This window comes from Anomaloglossus baeobatrachus, chromosome 2, assembly GCF_048569485.1.
Source record: "Anomaloglossus baeobatrachus isolate aAnoBae1 chromosome 2, aAnoBae1.hap1, whole genome shotgun sequence".
Classification (NCBI taxonomy): Eukaryota; Metazoa; Chordata; class Amphibia; order Anura; family Aromobatidae; genus Anomaloglossus; species Anomaloglossus baeobatrachus.
In genome coordinates, this window is record NC_134354.1 from 42,969,035 (window position 1) to 42,988,779 (window position 19,745).

Below are 19,745 nucleotides of genomic sequence, written 5' to 3' on the forward strand. Positions count from 1 at the left end.
TATTTTTTTTAACCATTGCACCACACTATTGAATTTTCTTTAATAAATTAATAAGGGAAAATTAATTAATTACTAATACTGATCAAAGAAAGCCATTTAGAACCTTGCGTATTGTGCGTTTCCGTTTGTTGTCCATAACAAATAAAGTTTGAAGATTTAAAAAAAAAAAAAAAAAAAAAAGTGTTCTTCCTGTTAGTGTTGAGTGAGCGTGTGCCAATCACAAGATGGCCGCCGCTCGCTGCCGTATTACGCAGGTAATGATTGATCGGGCGTGAGGCACGCCCCCCCTTGACGTTGTGACGTATAGGAGCAGAATCTATCCTTGCCCCTGATGGAAGTAGTGTAGTGTGAGCCGAGCGGCCGGACTGCGGAGGTAAGTGTCACACCCCTTCACTGCCGGCCGTGACCGCTGCGCCCGTCCTCACTGCTGGAGGACCATAGTGGAAGTATTTTGGTGCCAGTTGCTGGCTCTGTGCCTAGCAGTGCCCTGTCATTGCGGGGGTTGTTATACCGTGACCTCTTCTCATGATATGGATGCACTTTACTAAGTCTGGGCACAGATGCGCAATAGGAAACCGTCAGCAGGTTGCTCAGCTGCATTCTGACTGTGCAGAGGTCAGGCTGCAAAACCTTACCCCACTGTAATCTGATTCCCCTCAGAAGTGAATGGGGAGAGCCATATCAGAGGGACCGGTTACCTCCATGAATGTGGGCCCCAAAGGTGCAACGTTTCGGGGGCCTTTTGTAACGTTGAGATGAGGTGGATCAGCCGTGTGGTGATGCCGTGTCAGATCTGATGTGATGGCGCCCCCCGCAGTGTGTGGAGTCCCCATGTAGTGGCTGCTCCCTGGTACTGCAGCTCGGCTCCTACTCACTACAATAAGAGCTGAGAATGTGTCCACTACACAGGGCTCTGCTCCAAACACTCTGCACTCCGGCCCCTAAGAACTGCTGATCAGCGGGGGCTGGATCCCCACGCATCCGATATTGATGACCTATCCTAAAGACAGAGCATCAATATCATTACACTCACCCTTTAAAAGGAACCTGTCAGCTATAAAAAAGAAAGTCTATACCTGCAGCCAAAACATTAAATCATGTCTGACTTCCTTACTGGGTCTGCGGCCACAGGGAGAAGATGAATTATGTCCTCCCTGCAGCTGCTTGCTTCCGGTCATCAAGTCTGTGCAGGGAACTGTTATAGTCACTACTACTGATGAGCGGGCACTACCATGCTCGGGTGCTCAGTACTGGTAACTATTGATGAGCAGGCACTACCATGCTCGGGTGCTCTGTACTCGTAACTAGTGATGAGCGGGCACTACCATGCTCGGGTGCTCTGTACTCGTAACTAGTGATGAGCGGGCACTACCGTGCTCAATACTCGTAACTAGTGATGAGCGGGCACTACCATGCTCGGGTGCTCAATACTCGTAACTAGTGATGAGCGGGCACTACCATGCTCGGGTGCTCAGTACTCGTAACTAGTGATGAGCGAGCACTATCATGCTCGGATGCTCAGTACTGGTAACTAGTGATGAGCGGGCACTACTGTCACAAACCACCGGGGGGTCACTCAAAAATCCCCCGCGCTGGCTACCAGTACGTCACAATCGGGGGGTAGCAAGGGGGGGTCACCCCTCCTTTATACCTCCCGACCGACAGACAGAGCACGTGACGCGCTCTCTAGCGCCCCTCTTATAGTCAGGCCAATTATGGAATTGCCCGACAATAAGCAAGGAGGCCGCTATACTACTTATGCCGATTATGGAAGGGTCCCCGGTGAGAGGAGGGTATATATTCCCCCGACCTCCGCGGGCGGAATATATAATATCTTCCCGAATCTCACTGGCCTCCCCACAATAATCCTTGGCACAACTCGCTGCCACCAACCGCTTCACGGTAACTATTAGCCGAACACACAGACGTGGGATTCAAGATCGAGATAACAGAACAGCCCAAGATTAATTATATAATTTAATCGCCTAAAGCACACTAGAACTACAATATATACAATAGGGAATCTACAGAATATACATATGTCAGAGTACAGTTACAGATAAAGCATGGGTTACAAACAGGTATACAATTACATCAGTTACCTTGTGCGTCTGGCCACAGGGGGGCGCTGTAGACCAGGTTTCCAGGAACTCCCTCTCCAGGTCTTTCCCAACCAGGCCCCCGAGCAGAAGAACACTGGAAAATGGCCGAAGTAGGGTTATCAACCTGGGCAGATCCAGGTCCCCTCCTACCTTAGTGACCTCACAGGGAAGCACTGCCACTCCCCCTGCATGGATCAGAATTATCCAGCAAAGGGGATTTTGGCTATAACTTTGCCTGGGAGCGTCGTAGGCGGACGCCAATGCTCTCATTGTGACAGTTATGAATTTAGCTACAGAACGAGGGGACTCATGACCTGTCTGCCAGTTCCCCATTGGCTGATATCACGCCTGGGGCATTTCCCAATGTCCTGCTCCCATAAAAAGGGGGTGCCGGCATCGTCCACATGCGGAGACACCATTTTTATGGTTGCCATATTTATCGGAAATATGGCTTGCGAGATATGAACCATTTTTTACTGGAGTCGTTCTGTCTGGCTATTTCCATAGCCTTGCTAACTAGCTAGCAGCTCCTACTACAGGGTGACGGCAGGGAGTCATCCTGTGTCCATTGTCCTGAAGCCACCTAATTTCCATATCACAGGACATGGCCATGGAGTTTGTTGCTAAACCAGTTGTGTGAAGGAAAGGGGGGTTGACACCAGGAGAGGGCTTCCTGACATACTTGAATATCATGATTTATCGTCATCTCTCCGGATTTACCTCACACCTCCCCCCTTTTGAGGGCGCTAGGGGGCAGCACACTCCGGTGTTCCCCCGTGCGCCCGTCCGCGACCTCTCCTTGTCGGGACAGCCCGTCTGCGTTACCGTGGTCACGGCCCCTTTTGTGGCGAATGGTGAAGTTGTATTGCTGGAGCGCAAGGCTCCATCGCAACAATCGCCCATTCGTCCCAGAGACGGTGTGCAACCAGCTGAGGGGATTGTGGTCCGTCTCCACGATGAAGTGGCGCCCGTATAGATAGGGTTGCAGACGCTGCAGGGCCCACACTATGGCCAGGCACTCCTTCTCCATCGTGGAATAGGCAACTTCCCTTGGTAACAGCTTCCTGCTCAGGTACAAGACCGGGTGCTCTTGGCTCGCAGAGTCCACCTGGCTGAGCACCGCACCGAGGCCGAAGTCACTGGCGTCGGTCTGTACTACAAACGGACGCGTGAAGTCGGCTGCCTGTAGCACGGGCGGGCTGGACAGGGCGTCCTTTAGGGCCCGGAAGGCTGTCTCGCAGTCCATTGTCCAATCGACTGCAGAGGGCAGCTTCTTCTTGGTGAGGTCCGTCAAGGGCTTTGCCAGGCTACTATAGCATGGAACAAACCTCCTATAGTACCCAGCGGTCCCCAAGAAGGACATCACCTGCTTCTTGGTCCTGGGGGTGGGCCAGGATGCGATGGCTTCCACCTTCTCAGGCTCGGGCTTCAGTGTTCTCCCACCTACCCGGTGACCGAGGTACTGGACCTCGCTCATGGCCAGCTGACACTTTCCCGGCTTGATGGTCAAACCTGCCCGGTGGATCCGCCTGAGCACCTGTGCTAGATGCTCTAGGTGATCTTCCCAGGTGGGACTGAAGACGGCAATGTCATCCAGGTACGCGGCCGCGTACCCTTCAAGTCCCTTGAGCAGGGTGTTGACCATCCGCTGGAAAGTGGCAGGGGCATTCCTCATCCCGAATGGCATCACCGTGGACTCGTACAGTCCAAATGGGGTAATAAAGGCAGAGCGTTCCCTGGCCTTGCGAGTCAGGGGGATCTGCCAATATCCCCGGCTCAGATCCATGATGGTCAGGTACTGAGCCCCGGCCAACTGATCGAGCAGGTCATCGATGCGTGGCATTGGGTACGCATCGGCGACCGTGACAGCATTGAGCCCCCTGTAGTCCACGCAGAACCGAGTGGTTCGGTCCTTCTTAGGGACGAGGACTACAGGCGAGGCCCAAGCGCTGTTGGATGCCTGGATCACCCCCAGCTTCAGCATCTCGTCAATCTCCTGGCGCATGTGTTGCTGCACCTCCAGGGAGACCCGATATGCTGAACGCCGGATCGGGGGATGATCCCCAGTGTCCACGTGATGGACAGCCAAGTCAGTCCTTCCGGGCTGGTTGCACACGGGGAGCGCACATGCCTCCCGCTCATGATGTGCTTTCATCATGTTCACATGGAAGGGCTTCCGCCTTCCACGGGCAGGGTCCAGGGTGACCAGGTACGTCACAGGGTTGAGCTGCTGGTACACGAGGTATGGGCCTTCCCAGGCTGCCTGAAGCTTGTCCTGTGGTACGGGGACCAGTACCCACACCTCTTGACCCACTTGGTAGGTCCTCTCACAAGCGTTCTGGTCGTACCAACGCTTCTGATCAGCCTGGGCTTGAGCCATATTGTCGTGTACCAGTTGCGTCAAGGCCTGCATTTTGTCCCGGAAGCGCATGACATACTCGATAACCGACACTCCAGGGGTGGCCAAATCCCCTTCCCAAGCCTCTTTCACCAGAGCCAGGGGGCCCCGCACACGTCGCCCGTACAGGAGCTCAAACGGTGAGAATCCTGTTGAGGCCTGTGGAACCTCCCGGTAAGCAAATAACAGGTGTGGGAGATACCGCTCCCAGTCACGCCCATGGGAGTCGACCAACATCTTAAGCATCTGCTTTAAGGTGCCATTGAACCGCTCGCACAGGCCATTAGTCTGTGGATGGTACGGGCTGGCCACCAGATGTCGCACCTGGACTTGCTTACAGAGGGTCTCCATCAGCTGGGACATGAATTGGGTCCCCCGGTCGGTGAGCATTTCCTGGGGAAAACCCACTCGGGAGAAAATCTCCAGCAATGCGGTGGCCACCTTGTCAGCCCGAATGGACGACAAGGCCACTGCTTCTGGGTACCGGGTGGCATAGTCAACTACCGTCAGTATGAAGCGTTTCCCGGAGCTGCTGGGGATGGCCAGCGGGCCGACCAGATCCACAGCCACCCTCCTGAAAGGCTCATCGATGATTGGCAGAGATACTAGTGGGGCTTTGGGGCGTGGCCCCGCCTTCCCCACTCTCTGACAGGTTTCACACGAACGGCAGTAGGCAGCCACATCGGCCCCCATTTTTGGCCAGTAGAAATGCTGGTTTAACCTGGCCTTGGTCTTAGCGATCCCTAGGTGTCCGGCCATCGGAATCTCATGTGCGATCCGCAACAACTCCGTCCGGAACGGATAGGGTACCACCAACTGTCGGTCCCTGGGCCACGCCTCCGGTGAACCCTGCTGGACCGTGGCCCGGTACAGCCGTCCTTGGTCCCAGACCACTCGCTCCGGGTCCGAGTCCGAGGGAGGCTGTGCCGCCTGCTCCTTAAGAGCTTTCAGGCTGTCGTCAGCTTCTAACGCTGCCTGAAACCCCTGACTAGATGTGGCCAGAATCGACGAGACTGTCACATCTTCAGTCAGTACCCCGGGACCTGTGTCCTGGCCTCCACCTGACTCGGCTGCCACTTGGTCAGAAGGGGAAGAGCTATCGGACCTCCGGGAGGCCCCTTGGCTTCCAGCACTCCCACTGCGGGTGACAGCGGCCACAGCCGCTGCGACCGTGGGTCGTGCCTGCTCCTCCTCCGTTCCTGACCAAGTCGCCGGTTCAGGCAGACCTACCTGGCTTCCTGACACCCCGGTTGTGGGGGAACCATGCACCGAGATCTTACCTGGGAGCACTTCCGCTCCTGGACCGGCCCCAATCTCACCTGCCTGTTCCCCTCCTGCAGCAACAGAACCCCGCTGTGAAATCTCTGGGGACCCCACATTTGCTGTGGTAGCCCCCACCCCACACACTGGTCCTCCCCCTGCAGCACCCTGCTCTCTGCTTATCCCTGCAGAGGGCAACAGATCCCAGCTCACAGGCTGATTACTTGTAGAGGCATGGTCACACCTTTCTCTGACCCCCTCCCCTGTCACAGCTGCAGCTGTGTGTGTGTCTATGGTGTCTGTGCAAGCAGAAATATCAGAGTTCACTCCCTCCTCCCTTACATCATTCATAGATAACACATTAACATTGTCAGGAGTCATGTCAGCACTGGCTGAAGGTTCAGCCTTTGGGGCGGGGCCAAACTGGGAGGTTATTTGCCCCAAATCTGTCCCAAGTAGCACGTTTGCAGGGATCCGATCAGTTACCCCCACCTCCCTCACCCCTCGCCCTGCGCCCCAGTCCACATAAATGTCAGCAACAGGCAGCGCCGGGTCAATGCCTCCAATCCCGGAGACAGCGAGGGTTTTTCCAGGGATCAAGTCTTGGGGGGACACCATCTCAGGCCGCACCAGAGTCACCTCCGAGGCGCTGTCTCGCAGTCCTATGGTCACAGACTGGCCGACGGTGACAGGTTGGAAGCTGTCCAGGGACCTACCACCACCCCCACCCACACAATACACCTTGGGCGGCCCTTGGGACGGGGACGGAGCCGGGGCCTTGGGACGCTGAGGGCACATGGCCTTGAAGTGTCCAGGTAGGTTGCACTGGTGGCACCGTCTTGGCTCTGCCACGGGCCTGGAGAGGGGAGTTGAGGGGGACACCCCCTGCAGTCTAGGGGCAGGTGGGGCAGTCGCAGAGTTCATCTTACCCCCTCTCCAGGTGCTGCTGGTGGCTGCTCTCCTGGCTTCAGGAGCCCGATTGTTGGTGTAGTCATCTGCCAGGGCAGCTGTAGCCGTGGATCCCTTTGGCTTCTGGTCTCGGATGAACTGGCGGAGATCCTCAGGGCAGTTCCACAAGAGTTGCTCCGTGATGAACAAGTCCAGGATCTCCGGTCCGGTGGAAAGCTGCAGGCCTTGGGTCCAGTGGTCGGCAGCTCGGGCAAGTGCCCGCCGGTGGTCAGCCCAGGAGTCCTTTGGTCCCTTCTGTAGGCTCCGGAACTTCTTGCGGTAGGACTCTGGAGTGAGGTTGTACTGTTGGATCAGGGCCCGCTTGATGGTGTCGTAGCCCTGATCTGCCTCAGCAGGCAAGTCCCCAAGGACATCCAGGGCCTTACCCCTTAAACGGGGGGTCAGGTATTTGGCCCACTGGTCCTTGTTCAGATGATGCTGCAAGCAAGTCCGTTCAAAAGCAGTCAAGAAAGAGTCCAAGTCTCCATCCTTCTCCAGCACTGGGAAGTCCTCAACACGGACCTTTGGAAGTTTGGTGTCTGGAAGGTCACGGGTGGCTGATGAGGGCCGGAGCTGAGCTAGCTGCAGCTGGTAGTTACGCTCTGCCTGGCGCTCTTCACGCGCTGCTTGCCGCTCACGCTCGGCCATGAGTTCCTTGTAGCCCTCCCGGTCTCCAGCCTGGCGTAGGGCCATAGCCATTTGAAGAAGGCTATCCGAGCCTCCCAGGCTCGGTGGAATGGCACGTGGTGATCTGCGGCCCGCTGCGGAGCCTGGTGCTTCACTGTCCATTGCAGAGCGGAGGGCTGGCGTCTGGCTCGTTGAGGACCCTTGGGCGAGCTGCTCCTCATCTTGTCCAGCAGTGCCCGGTTGTGCAATGTCCTCTGCAGAGCTGTTTTCTGGCGTCGAGCTCCTGGAGGACTCGTGGACAACCTCCTCATCGTCTCTGGCCTGAGCATCGGCCATTCCTTTGGCTTTGCTCCTGGTGCTCTCAGCCATTCTTGCAGACTTTTGGTCACTGACACAGAACTGACACCTGATGCCTCCACACACCTTACAGTATCTGCACTCTGACACTCTAGTGTTGAGCTAGTCTGAAGACCCCAGCAGCCACAGCTGCTGCAGGCAGTCTTTAGTGTCTGGGAGTATGGGTCTCACACTCACACACACTATTATCTCGATCCCACCGCTTGCCACCAATATGTCACAAACCACCGGGGGGGTCACTCAAAAATCCCCCGCGCTGGCTACCAGTACGTCACAATCGGGGGGTAGCAAGGGGGGGTCACCCCTCCTTTATACCTCCCGACCGACAGACAGAGCACGTGACGCGCTCTCTAGCGCCCCTCTTATAGTCAGGCCAATTATGGAATTGCCCGACAATAAGCAAGGAGGCCGCTATACTACTTATGCCGATTATGGAAGGGTCCCCGGTGAGAGGAGGGTATATATTCCCCCGACCTCCGCGGGCGGAATATATAATATCTTCCCGAATCTCACTGGCCTCCCCACAATAATCCTTGGCACAACTCGCTGCCACCAACCGCTTCACGGTAACTATTAGCCGAACACACAGACGTGGGATTCAAGATCGAGATAACAGAACAGCCCAAGATTAATTATATAATTTAATCGCCTAAAGCACACTAGAAACTACAATATATACAATAGGGAATCTACAGAATATACATATGTCAGAGTACAGTTACAGATAAAGCATGGGTTACAAACAGGTATACAATTACATCAGTTACCTTGTGTGTCTGGCCACAGGGGGGCGCTGTAGACCAGGTTTCCAGGAACTCCCTCTCCAGGTCTTTCCCAACCAGGCCCCCGAGCAGAAGAACACTGGAAAATGGCCGAAGTAGGGTTATCAACCTGGGCAGATCCAGGTCCCCTCCTACCTTAGTGACCTCACAGGGAAGCACTGCCACTCCCCCTGCATGGATCAGAATTATCCAGCAAAGGGGATTTTGGCTATAACTTTGCCTGGGAGCGTCGTAGGCGGACGCCAATGCTCTCATTGTGACAGTTATGAATTTAGCTACAGAACGAGGGGACTCATGACCTGTCTGCCAGTTCCCCATTGGCTGATATCACGCCTGGGGCATTTCCCAATGTCCTGCTCCCATAAAAAGGGGGTGCCGGCATCGTCCACATGCGGAGACACCATTTTTATGGTTGCCATATTTATCGGAAATATGGCTTGCGAGATATGAACCATTTTTTACTGGAGTCGTTCTGTCTGGCTATTTCCATAGCCTTGCTAACTAGCTAGCAGCTCCTACTACAGGGTGACGGCAGGGAGTCATCCTGTGTCCATTGTCCTGAAGCCACCTAATTTCCATATCACAGGACATGGCCATGGAGTTTGTTGCTAAACCAGTTGTGTGAAGGAAAGGGGGGGTGACACCAGGAGAGGGCTTCCTGACATACTTGAGTATCATGATTTATCGTCATCTCTCCGGATTTACCTCACAACTACCATGCTCGGGTGCTCTGTACTGGTAACTAGTGATGAGCGGGCACTACCATGCTCAGGTGCTCTGTACTCGTAACTAGTGATGAACGAGCACTACCATGCTCGGGTGCTCTGTACTGGTAACTAGTGATGAGCGGGCACTACCATGCTCGGGTGCTCAGTACTCATAACTAGTGATGAGTGGGCACTACCATGCTCGGGTGCTCAGTACTGGTAACTAGTGATGAGCGGGCACTACCATGCTCTGGTGCTTAGTACTCGTAACTAGTGATGAGCGGGCACTACCATGCTCAGGTGCTCTGTACTCGTAACTAGTGATGAACGAGCACTACCATGCTCGGGTGCTCAGTACTCGTAACTAGTGATGAGCGGGCACTACCATGCTCGGGTGCTCAGTACTCGTAACTAGTGATGAGCGGGCACTACCATGCTCCGGTGCTCAGTACTCGTAACTAGTGATGAGCGGGCACTACCATGCTCAGGTGCTCTGTACTCGTAACTAGTGATGAGTGAGCACTACCATGCTCGGGTGCTCTGTACTCGTAACTAGTGATGAGCGAGCACTATCATGCTCGGATGCTCAGTACTGGTAACTAGTGATGAGCGGGCACTACCATGCTCGGGTGCTCAGTACTCGTAACTAGTGATGAGCGGGCACAACCGTGCTCAGTACTCGTAACTAGTGATGAGTGGGCACTACCATGCTCCGGTGCTCAGTACTCGTAACTAGTGATGAGCGGGCACTACCATGCTCGGGTGCTCAGTACTCATAACTAGTGATGAGCGGGCACTACCATGCTCGGGTGCTCTGTACTCGTAACTAGTGATGAGCGGGCACTATCATGCTCGGATGCTCAGTACTGGTAACTAGTGATGAGCGGGCACTACCATGCTCGGGTGCTCAGTACTGGTAACTAGTGATGAGTGGGCACTACCATGCTCAGGTGCTTAGTACTCGTAACTAGTGATGAGCGAGCACTATCATGCTCGGATGCTCAGTACTGGTAACTAGTGATGAGTGAGCACTACCATGCTCGGGTGCTCAGTACTCGTAACTAGTGATGAGCGAGCACTATCATGCTCGGGTGCTCAATACTCGTAACTAGTGATGAGCGGGCACTACCATGCTCGGGTGCTCAATACTCGTAACTAGTGATGAGCAGGCACTACCATGCTCAGGTGCTCAGTACTCGTAACTAGTGATGAGCGAGCACTATCATGCTCGGATGCTCAGTACTGGTAACTAGTGATGAGCGGGCACTACCATGCTCAGGTGCTCTGTACTCGTAACTAGTGATGAACGAGCACTACCATGCTCGGATGCTCAGTACTGATAACTAGTGATGAGAGGGCACTACCATGCTCGGGTGCTCAGTACTCGTAACTAGTGATGAGCGGGCACTACCATGCTCAGGTGCTCAGTACTCGTAACTAGTGATGAGTGGGCACTACCATGCTCCGGTGCTCAGTACTCGTAACTAGTGATGAGCGGGCACTACCATGCTCGGGTGCTCAGTACTCATAACTAGTGATGAGCGGGCACTACCATGCTCGGGTGCTCGAAATGAACAGTTGTACAGACGTGACTTGTGTACCAAGTATAATAGAAGGCAATAGGGAACTTTTGCATTTTTCCCGATGATCTTATCAATTGACTTCCATTATACTCAGGTATTCGATTCACGCCCATCCGAGAGTTCAACCTCTCATTTCGAGTACTGAGCACCCGAGCATGATAGTGCCCGCTCATCACTAGTTACGAGTACTGAGCACCCGAGCATGGTAGTGCCCGCTCATCACTAGTTAAGAGTACAGAGCACCCGAGCATGGTAGTGCCCGCTCATCACTAGTTACTAGTACTGAGCACCCGAGCATGGTAGTGCCCGCTCATCACTAGTTATGAGTACTGAGCACCTGAGCATGGTAGTGCCCGCTCATCACTAGTTACCAGTACTGAGCACCCGAGCATGGTAGTGCCTGCTCATCACTAGTTACCAGTACTGAGCACCTGAGCATGGTAGTGCCCGCTCATCACTAGTTACCAGTACTGAGCACCTGAGCATGGTAGTGCCCGCTCATCACTAGTTACCAGTACTGAGCACCTGAGCATGGTAGTGCCTGCTCATCACTAGTTACCAGTACCGAGCATGGTAGTGCCCGCTTATCACTATTCAGTGAGCACGCTGTAAGGCCCTGTGCCCACGCTGCATATTTTGACGCAGATTTTCAGAAATCTACAGCAAAATCTGCATGTCCATTGTGAAGCCAGCAAAGTCTATGAGAATTCAGAAGTGCTGTGCCCACGTTGAGTATTTTTCTCTTGTGTATTTGGTGCAGAGTTCTTTTGTTCTGCACCAAATACGCAAGGGAAAAATAAGCAACGTGGGCACAGCACTTCTGAATTCTCATAAACTTTGCTGGCTTCACAATGGACATGCAGATTTTGCTGCAGATTTCTGAAAATACGCATCAAAACTACACCGCGTGGGCACCGGGCCTATTTACTCCCCAGCACATTGATTGTGTGAGCAGCGCCGGCTGTTAATCACAGAGCCAGCTGTCAATGTGCCAGGGAGAAATTACCCTGTATAGTAAGTGGTGATTGTAACTGTTCCGATGACTGGGAACGAGCAGCTGCAGGGAGGATATAAATTCATTTTCTGCAGTAGCCGCTGCCCAAGATAGACATTTCCCTGCAGATTACCACTACGGCTGCAGGTATGAGCGGTGGTGGTGGCGGTGGTTAACTATGATATATGATTGTTATGTGCCTAAATATGAACAGGCAAGTAGCTGCTAACAAAGGCAATCACTTGCGGATTCAGCTGATCCATGTTGACACCGCTCCTCTTCCGCTCTGCCGACAGGGTGTGATTGCTGGAGCCATCTTGATTGACAGCTGGATCCCTGCAGTTAAGCAGTGTGGAGCCGGGTGTCAATCAGGCGCCGTCAAATCGGACAGAACACGCAGGTAGTTTGCTGATATTTGCCTGTTAGTTCTTAGGCACATAGTAAAAAAAAAAAAAAGTAAAATTCCAAGACAACCCCTTTAATGGGAAGGCGCCTGCACATTCACCTGTAGCCGAGCCCTGGCCTCAGGCATCACTCAGTCTGTGGATCACGTATGTGGTGTGCAGCCCACAATGATCGTTATTATGGAGAGGAGAAGCTTTACTAGTTTTTTTTTGTTTTTTTTTTTCTCCTATGAGAAAAACTGATCTAATGCTGATGGTAAAATTCGACACCCAGACCAAACACTGATGAAACCCGTACATTTAGAAATCCTTGAGGTCTGAATGAAGCCTTATAATACTGACGTCTGTGCACGGACTGCAGCATAGGAGGAGCGGAGCCGGCTGTCACATTGCTCTCCCCTTTTTAGCCTTCGCCATTTCTCTATGACATCTGCAGATGTCAGATTTTCTGCCATTCAAAAAGTGAATGGAGACATTAAGGGGTTGGAAAGTGCTAAGTGTCTAATCGGTGGGGTCTGACCACAAGACCCACTTATTTGGAGAAACGGGCTGGGAGCTATGGCTGCTCACGTACAACTTTATTCCGCGTAGTCTTTGGGTATATGCATACGTTTAGGATTTGGTGCAGAAATATCTCCACCATTTCTGCATCTCTTTGGCAGGCTGCGCTTTTTTGGTGCAGATTTTTCCCAATTATTAAAAGCGTGAAATCTGCAGCAAAAACGCTGAAAGAATTGATGCACCAGATTATTTCTGCACCAAATCTGCAAGGAGAAAATGCTCAACATGAGCACAAAACGGCAGGATGACTTTGCTGGCATCAATATACTTTTCAGGTTTTGTGACAAATCTGCATTCAAAAATGCATCAAAAAACGCAGTGTGCGCAAACACGGCGTTTTTGGTGCTTTTTTTTTGGTGCAGATTTGTCACATATCTCTGGTGTCTCCTCCCAGCAAAGCTAGGAGAGTTCTGCAGTTTTCTGCACGTTGCTTTTTTCCTTGCAGATTTGGTGCAGAAAATATTCTGCAGCATGTCAATTCTTTCAGCGCTTTTGCAGCATTTCAGCTTTTCCACCCAGTGACTTCAATATGAAAAACGCATGCAAAAAACGTACCAAAGAAGCACTGCGGTTTTCAGCCAGAAGATGCAGATTTGGTGCAGAAAATTCTGCAGACACAGCCTTAATTTAGATTTTATGCATAATTTTTTTTTTTTTTTTTACTGCGTGTGAACATACCCCATTAGTAACAGATATAAGCCTCATCCATTACTGTCGCTCTTCTCTTTACAGTGGATGACGCAGCCTCTCACGGACAGCTGGTGAACATGGCCGGGTTTCTGGACAATTTCCGATGGCCGCAGTGTGAGTGCATCGACTGGGGCGAGAAGAGGAACACAATCGCGTCCGTGGTGGCCGGCGTTCTGGTAGGTGATGTGTTATCTCTCGAGATTGCAGACGAGTCACGTTTCATCACAGGCCGCTTTCACACTGCGTTCCTCTTCCCCCATTAGAGGATTCTGAGCTATAGAGGAGGCTCCAGCAGCTTCATGTCTTGATCACAGGGTAAAGATGGTCCCTCACTTTGGAGGACCTGCCCTGTCCTGCACTATACAGATGGGCCATTGATATGAATGACCATTATGTAATACTTAATTTCACCAGTGGTGGTGCTATAAAGAAACTGAACACTTCTTTCCAGGCTGATCGCTGAGACACAGCCAGACTCCACACTGAATTGCAATAAGGCCGCTTTTGCACTGCATTCCTTTCCCCGTTTCGTGGTCCCATCGGGATGTTCATCTGAACCCACACTGAATTGCAATAAGACTCCATAAGGCAGTTTTACACTGCGTTCCTCTTCCCCATTAGAGGATTCTGAGTTATAGAGGAGGCTCCTCTGTTCAGCAGCCTCATGTCTTGATCACTGGGTAAAGATTGTCCCTCCCTCGCTCTGGAGGACCCGCCCTGTCCTGCACTACACAGATGGGTCATTAATATGAATAGACATTGTATAATACTACTTTTCACCAGTGCTGGTGCTATAAGGAAACTGAACACTTCATTCCAGGGGGATTGTTGAGACACAGCCAGACTCCACACTGAATTGCAATAAGGCCGCTTTCGCACTGCATTCCTCTCCCCGTTCAGTGGTCACATTGGGACTTTCGTATAAACCCAAGGCAAAACGGGATTCAGATGTATGTGCTGACGGGGCCACTGACTATAATGGGGCAGACAGTCACTGTGTGCTCTGTTGTGCCCCATTTTCGGGGGTATATGCCTATTGGAGGCAGACACAGTAGACTGAGTCTGGGAGTCTGCCTCCACTTAGCATATACCCCTGAAAATGGTGCATGACAGAGCACACAGTGACACAGTCTTTACCATTAGTCAGTGGCCCCATCGGCACATACTTCCAAATCCCGTTTTGCCTTGGGATCACTGAACGGGGAAAGGAACGCAGTGCGAAAGCGGCCTAATTGCGATTCAGTGTGGAGTCTGGCTGTGTCTCAGCGATCAGCCTGGAAAGAAGTGTTCAGTTTCCTTATAGCACCACCACTGGTGAAATGAAGTATTACACAATGTCCATTCAGATCAATAAGCCCGTCTCTGTAGTGCAGGACAGGGCAGGTCCTCCAGAGCGAGGCACCATCGTTACACTGTGATCAATACATGAGGCTGCTGAACAGAGGAGCCCCCTCTATAACTGAGAATCCTCTAATGGGGTATATGAAAGTGGATTCCCAGAACTGCAGACATCTTCAAATAGTCCTATTATTTGATATTGGAGATGCCAGAAGGTTCTTCCATTATGAATAATGAGACTTCAGTTTCTCAGTCTTGAGGACAGATCTTATGTCTTGGCTGCACTGACTTTACGGTTTCGGAAAATCCATGTCCCAGGCCACGTTTTTGTTTTTTTAACACCCCCCCCCCCCCCCCCCCCCCCAACCTGTGCTCTACCCCTTCTTTCCCAGGTGTGGGATAGGCTGTGGTCTGCACAAGGACCGGAAGCGAAGACGTCACATGCTGTGACCGGTCAGGGGACTGAATAGCCATCATTGGATGTTATTCGAATACGCGCTGCTGATATTCACCTGACCGCTGCAGCCAATCATAGGCCACAGTGGTCCGGTAGCTGGTTGATCAGTGACGTCTCTGCTTCTTGTCCCTGCGCTCAGGATCTAGGTGGCTGTCAGTTGATTATTGCTGAGTTTATTTTTTACACGGTTTCCTTGTGCGAGGTTCACTTTACCCAGACGAGTCCCTTTAGTCAGTGTATAATGTAAAGTTCTGCGTCTTTCTGATTTACTTTTAAGGGAAAGTTTTAAGGGTTGTCCATCAGAATCGTGGAAATAAAAAAAAAAGTTGCAAATGTGCACAAATTGTCTTTTTCTAAAAAGTGGGTGGGGATTAATATAAGGGGCGGGGCCTCTTCAGATATACAATTTTACAAAAATTGGATTATTAAATCTGCGCCCGCTCATAACGGCCAGTCGTATTTTTACTTTTTGGTGCACGGACGGATTTTGTGAAATCTGCTTGCTGTCACTGAACGAGAACATACCTCTTTATATACGTATAGTATTTGTGTGAAATATGAAAAACCTTTTAAATCCCTTCACATGTCCTGCTGTACATGTACATCAGACTAGCACTGACAGGCTGGGGTGATGAACTGTACAACAGAGGTAGTGGAGTGTAAGATCTGAGCAATCAAATGTTTACATGTTCAAGTCTCCTGCTGGGACTAAGTAGTTTTAAAGAAAATAATAAAAAAAAAAAATGTTAAAGATGTCCCAGCTTGGGGTCAAAGTCTGCAGTCACGCTCTGCTTGTTGTGAGGATTCTCCATCTCGGGGAAAGGGCAGTCACGTAACCTCAAGCATGCGATTTGCATACATGCGGTCACATGCAGACTAGACTTGAGCAGCCTCCCTCAATACAAGTGAATTAAGCAAGGTTGGACACGACTAGTTGGAATGTGGCCGGAAGTATGCAGATTCCATTGCAGTTATGCGTTAAAAAAAAAAAAAAAATGCTACATCCATTAGGTCTAAAATTAATCACTTCTGAAATATAACTTCAATGTAAATAATACATTTCTTTTTCGCTCCAATTGGGAGACCCAGCCAATTGGGTGTATAGCTACTGCCTCCGGAGGCCACACAAAGTATTACACTTAAAAGTGTAAGGCCCCTCCCCTTCTGGCTATACACCCTCCCGTGGGATCACTGGCTCCTCAGTTTTCATGCTTTGTGCGAAGGAGGCACACATACACGCATAGCTCCACTGTTTAGTCAGCAGCAGCTGCTGACTATGTCGGATGGAAGAAAAGAGGGCCCATATGGGGCCCCCAGCATGCTCCCTTCTCACCCCACTTTTGTCGGCGGTGTTTGTTAAGGTTGAGGTACCCATTGCGGGTACAGAGGCTGGAGCCCACATGCTGCATCCTTCCCCATCCCCCTTAGGGCTCTGGGTGAAGTGGGATTTACCGGTCTCCAGGCACAGAGACCGTGCTCCGTCCACAGCCCCTGGGGAATCTGCTGGATATGGAGCGGAGTATCGTCAGGGACAGGGCCCTGCTACGACAAGGTACTCTGTGTCCCCGTACAGTCCGCGCACACACTGCAGCATTGCTGGGTGTGTTAGTGCGCCGGGGACAACAGCGCTGCGCGCTGGTGCCATTCCTATCTACAGCTTTGCTGAGAGGGGACATGTATTTGAAACTGCCGCGCGGCCACTGTTGTCAGCGCTGCGGCGCGGCTGGGACTTGTGGTGCGCCGGGGACTTCCGCGCTGGCCGTGCATATATCACGGCCGCGCTTATTACTCGAGTCCCCGGCTTTCTGCGGCCTAGTTTCGTTTCGTTCCCGCCCCCAGGCCTGCCAGTCAGGGGGAAGGGCGGGACGCTGTATAGCATGTCAGCGCAGAGGGCTGGAGTCTGCTTTGCAGACTCCAGCCCTCACACTGGGCACAGTGGGACGCCAGTTTCCCGCACTTTGTTTGAGGCACGCCCACGATCCCTCTCTTCACAGGACGTCGGCAGCCATTCCTGTGTGCAGTCTGAGCTGGAGAGAGGAGACTGGGAGACCCAGACACGGGATTCTGGTGCCCACACACCCGCTTTTCAGCGGGCGGTAAGCTGCCCTCAAGGGCTGACCCCACTGGTGCTGAAGTGTATATTGGCTTGCAGCTTTACATTGCACTGTACGGTCGCTGGGGATCCTCTGCTATATACTCTCCTAGATTACTCAGAGGACACAACAGCATGTCGACCGCAAAAAGCAAAGGTGCCAAGGCACAGGCTTTCTATGCTGCTTGTACCGCTTGTGGGGCTGTTCTACCGGCAGGTTCCACTGACCCCCACTGTGTGCAGTGCTCGGCCCCTGTGGCACTTGCTCGGCCGGGGCCTCTGCTGGAGGTGACCCAGGCAGAACCTCCTGTAAATACTGTCCAGGTGACAGGGACGGAGTTTGCAGTCTTTGCTGACAGATTGTCTGTGACTATGACTAAAATTCTTGAAACATTGCAGTCTAGACCAGTACCTCAGGCCATGGACACTGTTAACTCATTGCTCCCTGGTCCCCCTCAGTCGGAACAGCTCCGGGATCCGGGGGTGTCTCTTGCATCCCAGGGTGATGGCTCTGACACGGACGACAGTCCCAGACAGCCTAAACGAGCTCGCTATGAGCGGCCCTCGACTTCGTCACACTGGTCAGGGTCCCAGCAGGACTCTCTGTATGATGAGGCGGAGATAGCTGATCAGGATTCTGATCCTGACACCGCTCTCAATTTGGATACACCAGATGGTGACGTCATAGTGAATGATCTTATAGCGTCCATCAATAAAATGTTGGACATTTCTCCCCCTGCTCCTCCTGTGGAGGAGTCAGCTTCACAGCAGGAGAAATTCCATTTCAGGTATCCCAAGCGTAAATTAAGTGTATTTCTGGACCACTCTGACTTTAGAGAAGCAATCCAGAAACACCACGCTTATCCGGATAAGCGTTTTTCCAAGCGGCTTAAGGATACACGTTATCCTTTTCCCCCAGACGTGGTCAAGGGCTGGACCCAGTGTCCCAAGGTGGATCCTCCAATCTCCAGGCTTGCAGCTAGATCCTTAGTTGCAGTGGAAGATGGGGCGGCACTTAAAGATGCCACTGACAGGCAGATGGAGCTCTGGTTGAAATCCATCTATGAAGCTATCGGCGCGTCGTTTGCTCCAGCATTCGCAGCCGTATGGGCACTCCAAGCTATTTCAGCTGGTCTTACACAGATGGACACGGTCACACGTACATCTGCTCCGCAGGTGGCACCCTTAACCTCTCAAATGTCTGCATTTGCGTCTTACGCGATCAATGCTGTCCTAGACTCTACGAGCCATACGGCAGTGGCGTCCGCCAACTCCGTAGTTTTACGCAGAGCCTTGTGGTTAAGAGAATGGAAGGCAGATTCTGCTTCCAAAAAGTGTTTAACCAGTTTGCCATTTTCTCGTGACCGACTGTTTGGGGAGCGCTTAGATGAAATCATTAAACACTCCAAGGGTAAAGATTCATCTTTACCTCAGCCCAGACAAAATAAACCCCAACAGAGGAGAGGACAGTCGGGGTTTCGGTCCTTTCGAGGCTCAGGCAGGTCCCAATTCTCCTCGTCCAAAAGGACTCAAAAGGATCAGAGGAGCTCAGATTCTTGGCGAACTCAGTCACGGCCAAAAAAGACAGCCGGAAGACCCGCTACCAAGGCGGCTTCCACATGACTTTCGGCCTCCTCTCTCCGCATCCTCTGTCGGTGGCAGGCTCTCCCGCTTTGGCGACATTTGGCTGCCACAGGTCACAGACCGTTGGGTGAGAGACATTCTGTCTCACGGGTACAGGATAGAGTTCAGCTCTCGTCCTCCAACTCGCTTCTTCAGAACTTCTCCACCTCCCGACCGAGCCGATGCTCTGCGGCTAGCTGTGTCCACTCTAAAAGCGGAAGGAGTGGTGACCCCCGTTCCTCTTCTGGAACAAGGTCACGGTTTTTACTCCAATTTGTTTGTGGTGCCAAAAAAGGACGGGTCTTTCCGTCCTGTTCTGGACCTAAAACTGCTCAACAAGCATGTGAACACCAGGCGGTTCCGGATGGAATCCCTCCGTTCCGTCATCGCCTCAATGTCTCAAGGAGATTTCCTAGCATCAATAGACATCAAAGATGCTTATCTCCACGTGCCGATTGCTCCAGAGCACCAGCGTTTTCTACGCTTCGTTATAGGAGACGAACACCTTCAGTTCGTAGCCCTGCCTTTCGGTTTGGCGACAGCTCCAAGGGTCTTCACCAAGGTCATGGCAGCAGTAGTAGCAGTCCTGCACTCTCAGGGTCACTCGGTGATCCCTTATTTGGACGATCTACTTGTCAAGGCACCCTCTCAAGAGGCATGCCAAAACAGCCTGAACGTTGCGCTGGAGACTCTCCAGAGTTTCGGGTGGATCATCAACTTTTCAAAGTCAAATCTCACCCCGACCCAATCGATAACATACCTTGGCATGGAGTTTCATACTCTCTCAGCGACAGTGATGCTTCCGCTGGACAAACAGCGTTC

The 19,745-nt window shown here is 52.2% G+C and overlaps 1 protein-coding gene across 1 annotated transcript in view; it reads left to right on the plus strand.

Annotated features, from left to right (window-relative positions):
* The first annotated feature begins 216 nt into the window (after nt 1-216).
* The window catches only part of TMEM50B (transmembrane protein 50B), a 41,377-nt gene continuing 21,848 nt past the window's right edge, over nt 217-19,745 (plus strand). Inside the window, exons 1-2 of the mRNA XM_075335014.1 lie at nt 217-373; nt 13,456-13,589. Of these exons, the coding sequence (XP_075191129.1) occupies nt 13,491-13,589 (99 nt within the window). The 5' untranslated portion in view covers nt 217-373; nt 13,456-13,490. The remainder of the gene's footprint in view (nt 374-13,455; nt 13,590-19,745) is intronic.